At 39.9% G+C, this 18,294-nt stretch overlaps 1 protein-coding gene across 6 annotated transcripts in view; it reads left to right on the top strand.

The window, feature by feature from the left end:
- The window catches only part of lrp1bb (low density lipoprotein receptor-related protein 1Bb), a 255,940-nt gene that overhangs the window by 92,141 nt on the left and 145,505 nt on the right, over nt 1-18,294 (top strand). For 5 of the 6 annotated variants that reach the window (XM_025903732.1, XM_025903731.1, XM_019353129.2 and 2 more), the window contains 2 exons: nt 14,986-15,105; nt 15,665-15,793. In XM_025903732.1, the coding sequence (XP_025759517.1) occupies nt 14,986-15,105; nt 15,665-15,793 (249 nt within the window). Of the gene's footprint in view, nt 1-14,985; nt 15,106-15,664; nt 15,794-17,341; nt 17,503-18,294 lie in introns of those variants that run through there. The other variant, XM_025903734.1, reaches the window with a different exon arrangement.

Below are 18,294 nucleotides of genomic sequence, written 5' to 3'. Positions count from 1 at the left end.
AAAAGGGAGTGTCCATAAACATTCAGTTTAGTTTTATTTATATGGCATCAAATCACAACAGTCACCTCAAGAAGCTTCATTTTATGATACTTTAAGGTAAAGACCGTAGAGTAATAAAGAGGAAACCCCAACAATCAGACGACCCCCTATGGGCAAGCACTTGGTGACAGTGGGACAGAAAAACTCCTGTTTAACAGGAAGAAACCTCCGGCAGCCATCTGCTGCCACCGGTTGTAGCTCCTGATACTGTAGCAGTTAGTTATTGTCACCACATTAGACAAGTAACCCTCCCACCTCTGAACAGCCCCAACTTATAAAAGACTTGCATCAGATGTGACCTGCTTCATATAGTCAATCATATAAGGCTGATATGATTTACTCATGAAAGTGGCCACTTTCTCATTACTTTCATATATTGTTTTAGTAAGTATCCAAAACATACAAGTTTCATTTATATAATTTTTCCAGAGATCTTATATCTGTTTTCACTCTTGTATGCTTTTCATACAAGTTTCACACAAGACAGATACAAACTTTATAAGATTTATTTATATCTTTTCCATATGGGGCTGCTGTAACGTTAGCTATAAGAGCAAAAGCTGGTTATAAGCTCATGTTATGCTAGCTTCTGTCTCTTTATACATGTCATACAAACGGCTAAACCTTTCATATTTAAGGTTTAACCTAACATTAAAACTTAAATATTCATGCTAGGATAAAACTTGGTTTGGACTTGAAACCGAAAGTGCGATCCAGCTGTAACAGCACAGCTCGCTGCTCTGGCCTGTGTTTCTGAGCTACACAATGCTATTAAGGGATGACACGTTATTGCAGATTTATCTGCACAGCAAACTAAAACTAGGGGTCTGAAACCCTGTTCTGATACTGTTTTGTTTTGTGTGTGTGTGTGTGTGTGTGTGTGTGTGTGTGTGTGTGTGTGTGTGTGTCTCATGTCAGACTTAATGAAAATGCAAAAGGCCACCTGGGAGATATGCTCAAGTCAGCACTAGCAGCGCGCACAGGGACGGTTTTGCAGGCTCAGGTATCTCCTGCCATACTGGTGCTAAAGTGTGTCAACAAATGCAGAAAAATGGCAGTTAATCCATCGATGCTGGGAGGACAAGGTGATAAAAATCTATCAGCTGCTAAATCTTCTACTTGATTCTACGACTGTGTGTAGTGTGTTCAAGGGAAGGAGTAGTGGAAGAGCAGCGTGTGTGGTCTGTTTGGCTTTTCTGCATTTTGAACAAAGCTTCAAACCTTTTTTTAACTCTGTACAGAACCAAGAGTAACTAGAAAGTACTTTTAAAGATTCATCTTTTCTGCCACTTAAAAAAAAAGATACCGAAGCATTAAAGTATCAGTCACACAGACGTGTTATGTTGGTCCTGATTCATAAACTCCATGTGCCTTTATGTCCATTTTCCAGATTATTATTTATCCTAACTTTTAAGGGCTTCAGTAAAGACTTCTATATATATGAAGGAGCGCCTGCATGTTATTTTATTTTGTATATTACGCGAGCCATTATGTGGTTTTACAGATCATTGTTTCAAGGCCTCCTGCGGACACTTAAAAAACATTATTTTTTCCTATAGCTAAAAATGCAGGATAAATGAAGTGGCAATGCGCCCAGAAGCATGGAAACACACTCTTTCATGCAGTGGCTTCATTTGAATGTACTACTTTGCATTTCAAGTTTCTGAACAGTGTGTTGAAGTCAGGATGTCAGGTATTTTAAATCCCACTCCCACTGTGCTTTTCATGTCTCACAATTTCTCTCTGACATTAATGAGAACATTTTATTAGCCTGCTTTCAAGATCAACACAACAGATGGCAAACAGGTGAAGTCTGTTTAGGAAGCTCACACAGCGCATGTGAATGTTTCTGTTTTTGTGGGTTTGCTACAAAACGTGTAACTGTAACTGCCCACTATGCACTTGGATTTGTGAGTGTTTTATTTATGAGCAGAGATGGGCAGTAACGCAAGAAGATGTGTCTGAGGTGTGAGTTAATTTAACAAGTAATTGGATTACACATTACTGTAATCCAATTTCTTTTTCAAGTAACTTGTAAAGGATTACTATTGCCGGGCAAACCCTCACCGGCCCCACTCCTGCTAACAGGTGACAGAAGATTTAAGAGACACTGAATCTTTGATTTTATTTATTTATTACTGTGTTTTACTTGCATCTGTTTGAAAGAGTGTAAACACACACACACAAAAATTATTTTATATGCTGGAATATGCAAGGTTTACATGTTAAACACATTCCTTCCAGTCAGCGACTGTTGCATATAATTAAATTTTTGCTTAATGCGTAAAGTTAAAGATTAAAACTAATAAAAAAAAATTTAAAAAGAGACTTTTTCATTTCATTTAATTTTATATGATGGATTAGAAAAAGTCGAATTGGGCTGAAAGGCCTGTTGCTTTATTACGTATTCAGGTTGTGTATCATGTTTTTAAAAAGTAATAAAGCAACTAATTACTTTTGAAAAAAGTAATCAGTAAAGTAACAGGATTACTTTCTTGGAGAAGTAATCAGTAATTGGTAACTTATTACTATTTTCAAGGAACTTGACAGGTAATGTGATGATAGTGTGGCTATTTTTTTAATGCTGGATACAAAATCAGCAAATATGGTGAAATATGAGGCTTGTTTGTTATTGTTGTCTAACATTGTCCATGTCTAACATTAAATGAATCACAACACAAATAAAATGTAAAAGAATATAAAATATTTATATTTTTATATAAAACAAAAATGATTGCTTATTGCTACAAATTCTATATAAAATATTATTAACACTTTACCTTACACGTGAAAAACGCCAGGGTCGAGACCAGCAGGAGACACAAACCTCAGGGGTCACAGCCTTCAGTATTCCTGGTGCTAACTCGGATAAACGGGAAGCTTGTGTCAGGAAAAGCATGCGCTGTAAAGTCGAACACGCTGATTCATCCACGGTGGTGACCTCTTCAAAAGTAAGCGAGCAGCTGAAAGTAGCTTTTCTTCAAATTAAGATGTTTTTAGTGTTTTTCCTCTGATGTTATGTCACACATCATTTATCAGTGAATATGTTTCGTGGCATCTTTGTGTTGTAAATTCCTTCAGAAGGCACCATCTGATAGTTTGTGTAAGAGCGTGTGATCGGACTGCAAACACTTCACCTCTTAATGCAGCCGTGCTGTCGGCTGCTTTGAAAACATCCGGCCTCAAGGAATAAAAAGAATGATTTTTTCTCAATGAATAAATCAGTCCTGCATGAAAAATACATCTATTTATTAAATAATTAATGCATTCATTATTTTTCACATTTCTTTCTTTCTCTTTCTTTTTTAATCTTGCCTTTTTTCAATGATATGAGCCGTTATGGTTCGTGTGTGTTTACACTGTACAGGATGCTCAGTCCCACACGGACACACCAGACTCATCGGCAAGCAGGAGAAATTGAGGTCACCAAAGAGAAGTTTTAGGCAACCAGCTGTGTTTCTTCAAACTTTTTTTCCCTGCCTTTCCTGCCCACCTCTTATGAATATACATGCCGACGTCCCGGGAGGCCTCGGTATGAAGGTGCCCATATGGAAAACCACCAAACTCTTTTAGCTCACCTTCAGGAAACCTGCGCATTCTTAATCGTATGCTCACGGTTGTGCCTTGGGTCTCTGAAGTCTCTGCTGTTTGCACTGAGGAAGACAAATGTCAGACTTAAATAAACAGAATTCAACTTGTGGCTTCATACGTTGTCTTTAGGGCGGTCCCAGAAAGTGAACGCTCTCTTCTTCAAATGAATGTGGTGAAAAAGAAAAAAGGCTTAAAGCCGAAGTAAAGTTGTATCCATTTATGCTTATATTAAATATTATTATTCAGAAATGTAATTATGCTTAATATCACAGTGATTATTTTTGTCTTTGCCTGTGGGAGTTTTAAGCAGTTTCTAAACTCTTTGGTTGCTGCGTTTCATCTCTGACACAGGGATATTTGACACTTTATGGTGATGACACATTTACAGCAGCGTCATCAAAGATCACTGATAGACTGATGCCAGCTCAGTGCTGCCGCATGAATGTCGATGTCAGCGACTAAATAAAGTACAGTTACGTAACCAAAAAGTAACACCCAGCGACATTTTCCTTACACTTTGTTTGCCATTCATCTCAACAGTTTGTTTATATTTTCAGTTAAATACTGAAATTGGTTTAAATTTTATTCGAAATGCCTGGTGTTTCGTCAGCATTAATGCCTTCCTTAGCTATTGTCTGAGTTCTGAGGGTGAGCTTTTTTTAATTTGGACGTTATCTCTAGTAGTTCATTGAGACAGTGCTGATCGATTGATCGATAGACTGAAACATGCTGAGAAATCAAAAGCTCTGCACTAATTATAAGTTAACAAAACTTTAATGTACATATTTTTCCCATCAAGACAAAATCAGCTGAAGGTTTAATGATACAGATACAGGTGACCAAAGATAATCAGAGCCTGTTTTCATGCCTGTATGAACCGACGCAGAGTTATGGGATGGATTTCAGTGTTTGCCCATCATGTGCCCTTGGCTGTACACATTGTGAGCATACAGTAAAATGGGATTTGCTTATACGTAAATTGTGGTGCAATACTCTCCAGTAAAATTAGATGCTAGGGTGAATTATTATTATTCCCTCCTTCATGCAAAAAGCAGCACAAAGCCTGAAGCAGTATTTTGTATCTCGATTTAAAGTGGCAATGCATTTTACAGGTTAGCACTTTTACAGTAGGAGGTTTGTGGGTACGGGATTTGTGGTGGGCTGGAGCCCTGCTGTGTGCAGTGTTTATGCTCTCTGACAGTCCAAAGACATCTTATTCAGATTAATTGGGGATTCTAAAAGTGTGGTTGTCTTTCTCTCTGTGTTAGCCACATGATGGAGTGGCCACCTGCTCAGTGTACCTGGTATTTTGCCATATGACAGCTGGGATAGGCTCCAGTTAAGCTAAACTTTTCTGATCTGATATATATATATATATGTGACCCTGTGGACCCTGTATGAACTTTCTCTTCATGCTGCATATGTACATTACCCTCCTCAGTACTCTGCACCACAGTTAGCATCATAGCAAGTGGATAGCTACAGTCTCAAGAAATTCTCTGGGGGAAACTGGGAACAGTCAATAATAACAGACAATTATCTCCCTTTAGAAGCTGTTGCTACATGGCGAACATTAGCATTATAAGCTTTGATCTTCCCAGTCTAGACGAAATGTTCATCACAATACTCATTTAGTCCTTAAGTCTCCAGCTGTCTCCAGCAGTAGGAAGCTGCTGTGATGCATTCTTGTATAGTTCTGAATTTCATGGTTTCTTTCTGGGAGTTGATGCTGTGGATGACGGGCATCGCTTTCCAGGAGCTTCAGCCACTGTTTGCTGCTCAGCAGAACACCTGTTTTTCTACACCTGCCTTTAGCTTCCTCTTATGATGGAGTTAAGAGCTGCACTGACTCTAAACCATCCTGTGGTACAAATTAATATTAGACAACAGTTTGACCGTTAATTCACTTGTTATAACACCATATATCTCCATTTGTCCAAAGCTGTACAGGTTCATTTACAATAAATGCTTTCAAATAATCTGAGCTGCTCTAAAAGAGACGTGCCTATAGGAGGACAGCGGTACCAGCGTCTTTTACTTCCACTGACATTTAGGCAACACATTAATAAGTACTTTGCTACATTTATCCCAGAGTTATCTCGACCCACACCATTACATTAATCATTAACAGCCTTATTTAGTAATAGCTCATCATTACTTGACATTTACAGCCGAATCGGTTCATTTGTTGACGACGAAGTGCGGCGCAGAAAAATAGTCACACAGAAAGCAGGTCAATTTAAATATCAAAAACAGCACACAATAGATATAATTCATGCTTTGTTGAGATCCCAGTCTCAGTGCAGCCCTGTGAAGCTAGCTCAGACAGCATAAGTCCCCCAATAACTTCATTCACACTGAATACACATGCAGTAGTCAGACCCCTGCTCTAATATAGCGTTCTGTTTAATCTGCCATGCATGTGCTGAATCTCTCATTGCCAGTGAAAGAGCTTCTTCAATCATTTCACCCACTGCTGGCACACAGTGCTGCTTCTCACTCTGCCATGTCATCCTTCTGTGGGCTCCAATTCTCAGCTTTGCCTCCACTAGGAAAGTTTGCCGGGTCTCAATTTCTCTCCTTTGTGCTAAGCTTATGTTCTCTTAGGGAAAGATCAGTGTTCTGTGTCATCTGTCTCATGTGTCATTCATAATGTGTAATGTGTAATACAATATTTATATTGTGTAATTATCTCTATATGAATCTGCATTTGTTAAAATATGCAGATTTTAATCCCTGTGTTTCAGCGAGACTTATGTATAAACCAACTGCTGCATCAATCAAGACAACAGAATAACATTAAGCTTAATGCATTATTGTAACTTCTCCCTGGGAGCTCAGTCAGTGTTCATGAAAAATGAACCGGTCCCCGATGAGTAATACACTGGGTGTGTATCTTTAACGTCACATCTCTCGCACAGATAAGTCAGGAGTGTTCCAGAATCTTTTATTTTGAAAATTCTGAAGCTTCTCTATGCGTTTCCTGCATTTTTCTTCCTGCCCTCCTCGCCTGCTGTGTGGAAGGTGATGCAGGTTCCATAAAAGGAAGACTGGATGCTATTTTAACCATAGAGCTGCTCCTGCGAGGGTTCAGACGGCGCCTCTGGTGGAAGCTCACACATTGTCTTGAGTGGGCATGATCATATGTGGCGGTTGCCTCGGTGGTGAAAGGTGGGGCACAAGCTGAACAGGTTACAGTCTATCGAGAAACAAAATATTGTATTATTATCATGTTATTAATGTTTTCTGCATTAAAAACAAAATTATTATTGCAAGTTTTTAATCCTCTACCATCCTTAGATTCGCCTTTTGTTTCATCTTCAGCATTTGTCAATAAACTTCTCAATAAAACTGCAACAAGAACAAGAGGTTATAAAAAAAAGTAAAAAATATTATTATTATAAAAACATTTATAAAAAAATATAAATAATATAAATATAAAAAAAATGTATTCAGATTGTCTGAATAATCTGATTGTCTGCCATGACCCCAAATGGCCTTGGTTAATGCCCCGCCCCTCCCTGAGCCTGGTGCTGTCGGAGGTTTCTTCCTGTTAAAAGGGAGTTTTTCCTCCCTACTGTCACCAGGTGCTTGCTCATAGGGGGTCATATGATTGTTGGGTTTTCTCTGTATTATTTGAAGGTTTTACCTTATAATATAAAGCACCTGTGGCGGCTGCTGTTATGATTTGGTGCTGTATAAATAAATCTTTATAGAACTGAATGACTGACAGCCTGCCTGTTACTGACAGAGTTTATTCTCAGACTTAATGTTTGACTGAGATCATCCAGAAACCCCAAAATACTGTCTTAAAAAAGCAGTAAAAACAACAATAAGCAATCTTTACAAAAGATTTATTAACAAACTCATAAAACATTAGAATGAATACATGGGAGATATTTTAAAAACTGTAGTTCTGTAGTCTGTGGTAGGCTGAGGGTTAAGCTGGTGATTATTATTTCAAGCTGCTGTAGTGGCAACTGTACCAACAAACAACCTCAGCTGGAGCTAATTATTGTTAATTTGTTGGAGAAACAACAAAAATAACTTATTGGCTGTCATGTCTGGCTACTGTGCTCGGTGCATGCTGGGTCCTGTGCTATTTTTGCTCACCAAAGAACAACAAAAAAGCCACTCACTTGTGTCTGATGTTTGGCAAAGACAGATATATGAATTGGGTTATGTGTGTTGTTAAATGAGCAACAGACTGATGAGTTTGATTTTTAGGAGGTTTCGGGAGGCAGTCGTGAGGTCCAGCAGCTCAAGAGATGTTGGGGATAAAAGATAACGGTGAAGTGATTTCTCTCAATTTCTTCCTGGAGTGCTCAACACACTGCAGCTCGAGAGGATCCAATCAAACGGAGAAAGCACGACCAAATACAGCTATAAGGGGCAAACACAGAAAACTCCAGCAAATACAGAAATGCTCTGCAAATACAGCAAACTCCATCCAATGTGATGCAGATGTGAAAAAACTTGAAATACAGAAACACAAGTCAAGCACAGAAACTAGTAAATTTGAAACATGCTGCAAATATAGAAACCACAGTCATATACAGAAAGGCTGTATATAACACAGATTACAATGTTTCCAAGGGCCAATTAAAAGTAATGGATACAGCTGACACCCACTGGTTCCCTTGGTGAGTCATGAGGTTGCCAGGATGTACCATCCATTATTTGTGTCAGAAAATAGGGTCAATTAATATTTACTTTTGCAGTTTGCTTCGTTTAACTTTGTGTGCTGTACTGTGCCATTTTACCCCTTTGCAAATGTGCATTTTGTGCATCATTTTCCAGCTTTAATAAAGGATTCAACTTTATTGTTATTACACATGTATAAATACAGGGTAACGAAATACAGTTTGCATCTCATCAGAAGTGCAATAGGAGCAGATTATATACAGATAAAGATAGTATAAAAGGTGGGAATAGTTATGTACAGATTAAGTATGCAGATGTTTATATTGCTATACAGACAGATATACAGATGAACTATGAACGAATATACAGATGTGCTACATATATGCATATATACTAGTTGGTTTGCATGAGGATATAAGCTCATGCAGTTAATTAACAAACAGAATAACATCCTTGGGTTTAAATGCCTGTGCAGGTGTCTCACCCTGTTACTCAGCAAAATAGATTTATATTACTATTTCCAGATAAGTGACACCTATAAATAAGACCTTTGAAATGTTAGAACCACAACAAACACTTTTATTATCCATGCTGAGAATATTTTTTATAGGTTTCAAATTATATTGGAATATGATAAAAAAATGAATACTGAACCCGCTACGTCCTCACTGACTGCCAGTTCTCTCATCCTTTGTTTAAATCAAACGTGGGCTCCTTTTTTCTTCGGTGTCAGGTGAAGTTTGTAGTCTGGGTGCAGCCTGACCCTGAAATCATTCAGAGTTCAGGCCTTACATCCCTGCTTCTGTCTGAAAACGAGGCATGTGGCAGAGATATATGGGCTCTGGTCTGTGAAAAAAATGACGTCAAATGATTTAAATTTGTAATAACTGATAAACATTGTTACAAATTGCTTTCGGCGGAGTGCAGATTTGATTGGACTCTCAGTGAACCTGTGCCAGTCTCACTCATGTCCGTCGGCAGGAATCATCCTCTGAACGTTGCGGCGACGAGGTGCGCATGCCTCTCCCGGCGCTCTGCGCTGACAAGCTCTTTAATGTATTTGATCCCCAAATATATGGATCTATTTCTGCTACGTAAGGGTAATCTGGACTTTTATGCAGCGATGATTTCTGTGTCATAGCACAACTTGTCAAAGGCAATGTGTTTGCCCTCTGCGCACCGATGTGAGTTATTGAGTTATAGTTGCTTTCAGACTTACACTGAAAGCAGAAGAAAGAAATGTTCGTCTCTCCTGTTTGTCTGTTTTCTCGAGCATTTCAAATCTGTTGCTGAGACCAGCATGCGTGGACTAATCCTGAAAATATTTGCATCCATTTTTTCCTATATTTTCTCGTGATAAAGCCTTTTTAAAGAATAAACAGTGTCAAACATGATCTCTCCTCCCACCCTCTGTTTCTGAACAACGTTCAATTATCTCACTTGATTAACTTTTCATTACAACAACCCAAACAAACAAACACTTTTCTCCAGGGTGAAGGAGTCTGTGATAAGCGATGCTCTTGTTCCAAAACGACTCGCCACGAATACGGCTCCATATTTTCAGCGTTTCTCAGTAGGTTGAAAATGTCCTGCCATCCAGCCTCGTAGACTGTAACATATTAGCATATTTATTACATTTTTGCCCCTCTAATGGATGGAACATTTGCAGTAAGTAGTCAAAGTGATCACTTTCCTCTCTGCTGTGCTGCGGCAGTCCTTTTCAGTGTGTTACCCTGCCACGCTGTACTCACTTTACCAGAAAATATGAGCTTGTAATTTTCTCTCCAAACATCTGCTAAAGATATGTGCATTTGATGATTTGGAGGCTTCAAGGAATTTCAAGTCCCGTGTCAGGTTTCTTTTTGTTTTTTTTGGTTACCAGCCACTGTCAGGCCCACGACACAAAATGTAAACAACTGCAGATATCTGCAATCAATATTTCATGCGTCTCACTTTGTTATTCTACAGCCTGGCGAGATATTGTCAGTCATATCATTACTCCCTCTAATACGAGGAAACAATCTGGTGTCATCAAATACTATTACAGCAGATAATCTTCCTCAGGAGTGTTTAGAATTAAAATTTCATTGTTTGCTAGAAGATTTTGACACCCACACCCGTGACGTTTCCTCCAATATTTAAGGGCATGTCAGAAGCCTGGCTGTGCACCAGTTCCCAAATCTCTCAGCAAATTGTGCTTTGAGGGATTAACGACGTTTACTGTCACATTTGAGCCCTAGTTTGAGATGCAGGATTACATTTGGATAAAAAACCAAGCAGCTACAGTGTAAGTGCATTTATCTCTCAATTTCTAGGGAAAATTCCACCTTCTGCACCACCCGGACAACTCCGCATCACATCAAAGCTGACACACTTAAGCTTCCCAGATAACTTTCTAAAGACTTGTCAATAAATCGTGTCACTGCAGTCATGGCACATCTTGCACAAATGATATTTCCCCTGCACGCTTCTTGAATGTTTGAACCTAAGAGAATATATGACCCAATTTCACTGCTGTGGAATCAATCTTGTCACTCTTGCCACCTAGAGGATACCAACCACAGCGACAGAGACGGGTAACGGGTTAAGATCCTAATTTAAGCTTGGAAAATCACTAAAAGGTCCTGAGCCAACTACGGTTTTACCTTTTGCGTTAGACGTGTGTCTTCATTCGGTCCCTCATTACATACAGGCCCTCACTGCAAAGACGTTTCGGGGAAAGGCCACAGCGATCCCTAAAGGGAGGCCGTAATTAGCCAGATGGGGCGTTCTGACTTTCAGCCTCGGGTAAGTCTTCTCGTGCCCGTGGTGAGACTTGTTGTCAGTATTGGCAAAGAAACAGTGCCACACTCACCATTCATACTCTGCCATCTGTGTGTTGGAGTGTGGAGGCTCTGAGAAACTTCTGCTGGGCTAGCGGAGCGGACTGAGGCATGCCTTTGTGTCTGATGAGCGGAGGTACACGTGGAATCAGCAGGTTTTCAATTAATTTAAAACAATTCATTTAAAACTGGACCGTGATTTGCTCATTTACGTGCTCGCGTTCCACCAAATATACCTCGGCATTGCAAATTAGGAAAAAGACAAAAAAATCCTGACTGAATCTGAGAGGATCATAACCGAACTAAACAGACTGAGCCTCCTCTGGGACACACACATCTCAAACAATGTTTTTTAAGTGAAGTGAAAACAGATGGAATTAATTTTGTGCAATTGCTAGAATCATTGTGTTCATACATCTGATTACAGCAAATTAGACCAAGCTTGCTGTTGTGTTTCAGAATGATGACAGTTGACATGTTTTACATTTATATATTTTAGTAATTATGAAACACTAATGTTTTTCCAAAGAGTTAAAACGAAGTGGACAAATGGCTTTTTTTGACTAACAAGTAGTTTTGCTCATAGGGTCAGGCTCATAATTTCTTTTAAGGTAAAGTCATAAGAAATTATTCATGCTTTGTTCATTTGAGGCCACTCGTTGCTCGCTCGTGCGTCTTTGCCAGATGGCTGTAAGAGTGATGAGTAGTGTGTTTTACATTACGGTTAATGCCAATTTTTGTAAAGACGATACTTTGGAGAGCAGCACTGAGAGCAGGACAAAAGCAGCCTTTCTCACATATTTTACGCTCACGCTGCTTCTGCTTACAGCACAGTTGATGACCATCAAGGCTATTTACTATTTACTCATGTTCAGAGTTAGCAGCACATAGCTCTACGCGTGTGAGAGACAGCTGAGCTCAGAGGCAGATACACAATCCCCACAGCACTCTGTATCTGCCATGAGGGAAAGCTGATCATATGGTGTCTTTGAGACGATATAAGGATTAGCTTTGAATATCTTAAGTCTGCCGTGTACTCGTTTTGCACACTGCTTTACAACAGGGAAGTGTGCTAGTTCCACACCGTGTGATGAATAATGCACAGGCTGCGTGGGGTCCACACAGTATTCAGCTTGAGTAAACTTTTGTTTTTCTTCCTTTCACACAAAATGAGATATATATTTGAATCTAAATAGAGCTTCAGTGGAATCAGTGAACTTGTTCATAGCTGTGGATACAGTACGTGATTATCAGAGTCATCCTAACAGGCGTCCAGTGATTTCACTGACGTACAGTGTATTCAGAGTGAATGGCAGTCTGAAGTGGCCGTTGAAGCCATTCAAATGCTAATGGCTCAGTGAGATAGGAGCCAGTTACAGTGTATCTATCCAAGCAGGCACATTTTACCGGCCTGTGGCTTTTTCTATGATATTGTAATTCTGGTTATTTTCAACCTGTGCCTTTTGTATGGGCTGTTTTGATGTTTTATTGTGCAGCTTTACCTTTCTGTGTTTTGCCAGTGGTGTTGCTTTATATTTTATCCCTTCATGCCCAGCACGATTTACCTCTGTATAACCTCAAAACAGCCGAAACACAACAGGTCCTGTGAAATGATTCGACTACCTGAACTTTGAATGTAGCCTCTGATAAAATGATTTCATCACAAATGTACTTCTTTCCTGAGATAGCTTATCATTTATAAAATGTATCTGAATATTTTATTTATTTTTACTTTATTTCAAAGCTTGGTTTAAATGAAATCATTTGGTTATAGCCATAAAAGGACAGTTGATTGTTTTGCAAGATACATAAACTATTCTTAAATTAAAATACATCAGCTCTTCATCAATATTTTTTCCATAGCAGTGCTGGCTAAGGCAGCTTCGTATCAGACGGCACAGTCAGTGCACTGTAAACCTGTAAAATCCTGTAAACAGTTATTCCCTTTATGAATACAGTCGTTCCTTTTCCTGCAAACCTCTCAGCCAGCTCAGTTCACATGTATAAAGACATCCTGCTAATGAAACCACAGCACCTTTATCATATAAGTGGTTGTTTCAGACCTGTTGGTCCTGTCAGGACCTCGATGGTGTTTTGGGCACAGTAATACTCGGCGTCATAGCCTTTCTCTGTTTTGGTGGAATGGAAACTTCTGCAGCGCTTTGAGGGAGGACGAGGTTCAACAGTCCCAGACTGCACTGAGTGCTTCTGTGGCATTATGCTTTATTAAATGCATCCACGTGTTTACAGATCAAAAACAGTGAAATATTAATGTCTTTCATATTCCACAGCTCTGCTGCACTGCATCAGTTTTCAGCTTTCGTCCTTATCTGGAGTCGAGTACTTGGACTCATGGCTTTGTTTTATCGAGTGTCTGATTGCCACTCAGTGTGTATTGTGCTAAAACTTCACTTGGCAGTTTTGAATTAATGTGTTTGTGGTGCAGCAAAATGCTGCTTTACTGACTTTTGCACTCTTCTGGAGTAATCCAGTGTTGAGCACTGAAAATACGATTGATGTCAAACACACGTCCTTTAAGCACGTAAAAGCAACATCGTACATTTGAGATGTTTTGTTTTTTTGGATTCATAATGCTGCTGTTTTTTTATCATCCCAGAAGTCTTTTACCACCATGAGCCTGGGAGGAGGTCCAAAGGTCACTGAGCATTTACCATTTTAATACTTCTGTATTTGCTTGCTCTAAAAATTGCCCCCAAATAAAAATGCAGTCATTTTAAATTCTGCTGCCTGTCAGTCAAACTCTTCTGAGGCTTTATGAAAAGCAAAGACAGAGAAAGCTCGACGCTGTGGGACCATTTCTGAGGACGTAATCCTGAGATTTTAATGTCAGTAAAATTATTCTGTGCACGCCGAAGTCGAGTTTAACACCACTGAAGATTTACAGTCTCAGCATTTACATGTGTTGAATATGTTACTGACAATATTAATGTCATATTCAAAGATCATCTGCTTGTTTTGGTGATATTTATCTCCACTCTTTGAAGTCAGCGTTGTGAATATTGGTCACTGAGCTAGTGAGAAAAAACAGCTCCTGGTAACTCATCAAGATCTTAAAAATAACAAAAACAAAAACCCCCCAAAGACCGTCATTTAGAACGTAATGATAACTCGAGCTCTGACTGTCATTCTGTTCCCACGATGTTATTGAACGTGAATACAACCTGTCATAAATGAATTGGTCTGCAGCCGCATTTCATAATGTCTTGAAATGGTTAGCACAGGAAAGCCCGAGCACAATCGATACAGTCCTTTATCTTTGGGGCTGTAAGTTGACATTAATTAATGTTCAGCAGTGACATATCAGTCTTTGCCCTATTAAAGCTTTGTTTCGAGGGTTATTCTTCCCACTGTGCCATTTATTCATTTTTATTCTGCTGAATGTTCATCACGCCATAATTAGCCATTTTTCTCCCATCCAAGGCATCATAACCCATCACAACATGCCAGCGTTGGCTTCCTGAGCACCGTTACCAGCCAGTTTGTCACTTGACGAGTTAACAATACAAAGTTTGGCAATATGTTTTGCTTTGTTTCATAAGTCTGATCATTTATATCAGACTTATGAAACACGCAGTTTAATGTTATTTAAATGCTGATAGTGAATGGGTTCGCAGTCTCCTCCGGCCCATGTTGTTTGACATTTAATAATCAACACAGTGACATTTCTTTCAGCTCGTTCCTTCCTGTAGAGATACCATAGCTAACATTTACATTGGAGCGTCTGTAATTTCTGTCATTTACATTCATTGAGTGAATGATCGAAGCAAACTTGTGATGGGCAGCTTGAATAATCAAAGAAGTAAGTTCCTATTCCACCTACCCATTTATAGCCTTTCTTCTCTGCTCCTTTCTTCCTTTTCCCCTGCAGAGCTGCTGTCAGCCTGCCACGAGCTCCGGTGCCGCTATGGCTGCGTCATGACTAGAAACGGCACCTTCTGTTTCTGCGCTGACGGCTTTGAGGTCGGGGAGGACGGGACGAGCTGCAGAGGTAGGATCCTGCACCGCCGGTGGGGGCCTCCTGCCATGGAACGCTTCCCCCTTTTCCTCCCTCCTCTCCGTACAAGTCTCTCCTTTTGCCCTCGGCCAGACTTCTTTCAGTTGAAGCAGGAGTTGCTGGCTATATGAGAACCATCTGCCTGCAGGCAGGGCCTCGTGCACAGCACATCACAGCACAGACACATGGTTGCACATATATCCTTACACATGATACAAATTCTTCGCGCTTTTTTATGTTCTTCATGGTGTGTGGCACAGGACATGATTTTGCTACAGTTGCACTGAATTATTTGAATTCTGCACATAACTTGTGCGTAGAATTGCATAATTATGGAAGGTAAGGAAAAGTTTCACAAAGTGGGAGTGCTGCTGGAGTTTGATTCTGTCGGGGAAGGCATGAGAAAGCGCCGTTACAGCGCAGCGCATTGCTTATAAAAGTAATTATACCTGAGGTGCCAGAGTGAGGCCGCATTAAGTATACTTTATGTATTTGGGTCATGTTTGAGCACACCTAATTTGTTACAAATGACTCTCTTCCTGTTTTCCATAAGATCATGATGAATGTGCCATGTATGGAGCTTGCAGCCAAACCTGCACCAACACCTACGGGTCATACAGATGCAGCTGCACAGAAGGGTACATCCTGCAGCCCAACAGGATATCGTGCAAAGCCAAACAAGGTGAGTGGCACACTTGCATCATAATTAGCACAGTGTACGCGCTCTGTCTCGTTCAGGCATGGAATCCCGGCTTATCGTCTCCTCGGTTTTCACAAGAACTGGTAGTGCAAGATTAATGGGACTGAGCGATGACCACATCCATCACCACACGGGGACGGCTGGATGTGGTCAACCCAGGATAATGATCAAATTAATGAGCATGAGATTTTAAGTGGGCGCAGTCTGGAGTATTTTGTGCAGAGACAATACCAAACATCACCCTGATTTATGTTAATGCCCGATGCTGCTAACAAATCTGCCCCAGTGAGGAAAGCAGCCAACTTAGTGTAGAAATCAGACAAATAATGGAGTTATTGTGTTTCGGTGAGTGCGGTGTGTAAATAGACCTGAGATTGTGTAGTTTACACGTCCATGTCCTGCACTGAAGTAAAGTTTGTTTTTTAGGGTTGTTGCCACTTTGGCGCATATGGGTTGAAAATAGCTGGAGGCCCAACACGCCTTGTTGGGGAGAACGCCGCTGGTGTAGCTTTTAATCACGGTGACTGGTGTCCTACCAAGAATAAACTGAATATGATTACCCATAAACTTAACTGAACCCAATGCTCACATGCATTAATATTAATTTAGCAGAGAGCGATAGTGGTACAAGGATAACTATGGGGTTGCCATTAGTTGTAAAAGCTCATGAATATAAATTCCTGATCGAGCTCTCAGAGGCCAGGAGATGAGGAGCAGCAGGGTATGAAAAACATATTAATGCAGCGAGTGTAAGATTGAAGTTGGAACTCTGAAGCGCACATTTTTCTTTTTAGGGATTTAATCTCGGTTTAATCTCTGCTTTGACTCTGACTTCAGTGAGTTTTATTTTCTTCTAACATAAATGTGACAACACCCGTATGCTCTTCATTTCTACTTGATTACAAATGTTTTAAGTGTAAATGTGATGCTGAAAACATCTTTATATACGCAAAATACAATTATCAATACTTTCTGTAGAAGATATTTGAACCTATTAAAGACATTTAGTGCTCACATGGCTGTGTAGACCTTAATGTTGTTTGAACATGAGCTGTGATTGGACATCGCGGTCTGTGTCAGGATCGGCTTTACCTGCCCAGATAAAACTCCTCATTATGACCACAGTTAAACAAAACATTACACACCACGGGGTGCCTAGTGTCACAGTACTGTGTGTGTTTTAGTTACATTCTCTGATTACTGTTATTCATGAGTTTTGGTTCTGCTTGTGTTACATTTTTAGTCCTAGGATTCTGGTTTCTGTTACTTTCCCTTTCTCGTTCCTCGTCTCGTCTCCTTGTTCCCTCCGTCTTCCCACTCAGTCGTGTCTCAGTGTCTGCGTCTTTGTGATTGTCTCGTGTTTCCTGTTTTACTTTGAAAGTCTGTGTCCTATGTCAGTGTATCTAGTTTTGCTTCCTCTTGTCTCGTTATGTCTGATTAGTCCCAGCTGTGTTTCCCTCCTGTTTCCCATTCCCTCATTACTCCCTTGTATATTTAAGCCCTGTGTTTCCCTTTGTTGTGTCGTACAGCTTCCATGTGCTGTGTGTTTCCTCCGTGGTCCTTGTCGTCCTTGCACCTAGTGTCTTTATTCTCAACCTTAGTTTCTAGTTTTCTGCTTTTGGATTTTGTCTCTAGTATGTTTTTGCTACGGCGTAATAAAGCTGCCTTTTTGAGTTCATCCTTTGGTGTCTGTGAGTATTTGGGTCCTACATCCTGCCACACAGCGTAACCTGACACCTGTTTATGTCAAAATGTAGTTTGTTGTTTTGGTTTATGAGCTTAAGTTGTTTTATGCGTGTGTTGTATATGAGTGCAGACTTGTATATAGTTAAACATGTATGGATTATATAATGTTGAATTTTGAATATTGATTTGTAAATAATGGAATTTGAAATTAGGGGGTAGGAACAGACAAAGTGTAAACTTCATCCTGCTGCTTTTCCAGCATAAACACTGTGCAGACATGGAGATATTCATGAAAACTTCTTTTCTCTTGTTGTTTCATGTTTGAAATAAAATGATTCTAATTCCTTATAATAACTTTGATATTTATCTTTTCCCACGATACATGTTTGTAGCCTCGTGTGGTCAAAATCCCATCTACCCCCCAGTGTGGGAGAAAAACGCTTGTCCCTGCGTCACGCACTAGCAGTTATTTGAGTGGACATTCTGATTTATTACCTATATTAGGAGGGCAGCCCTTGACTTGAACTTGTGCTGAAGATTGGGATAAATAAGGGGCCTTTTCAGGGGGTGAGCCTGATGTCAGAGAATGTGCACGCTCAATTAAGCCCATAAAGAGGCTTATTTCAGTTTCACCACCACAGATATCGTTCCACGAGTCCAGGCGGGAGTGTGGGCTGGGAAAACTCACATGTCATACCTGCATTAATGCCGATGCTTTTCTGTTATTTTAGCTTCAAGAAATCTGTTCTGAAAGTATTCCTAGCTGCACTGGTGTTTGTTTGTCCAGTGGGGGAATT

This window comes from Oreochromis niloticus, linkage group LG16, assembly GCF_001858045.2.
Source record: "Oreochromis niloticus isolate F11D_XX linkage group LG16, O_niloticus_UMD_NMBU, whole genome shotgun sequence".
NCBI classification, from domain to species: Eukaryota; Metazoa; Chordata; class Actinopteri; order Cichliformes; family Cichlidae; genus Oreochromis; species Oreochromis niloticus.
Note: the sequence above shows the minus strand (reverse complement) of the source record. Positions and strands in the feature narration are given on the sequence as shown.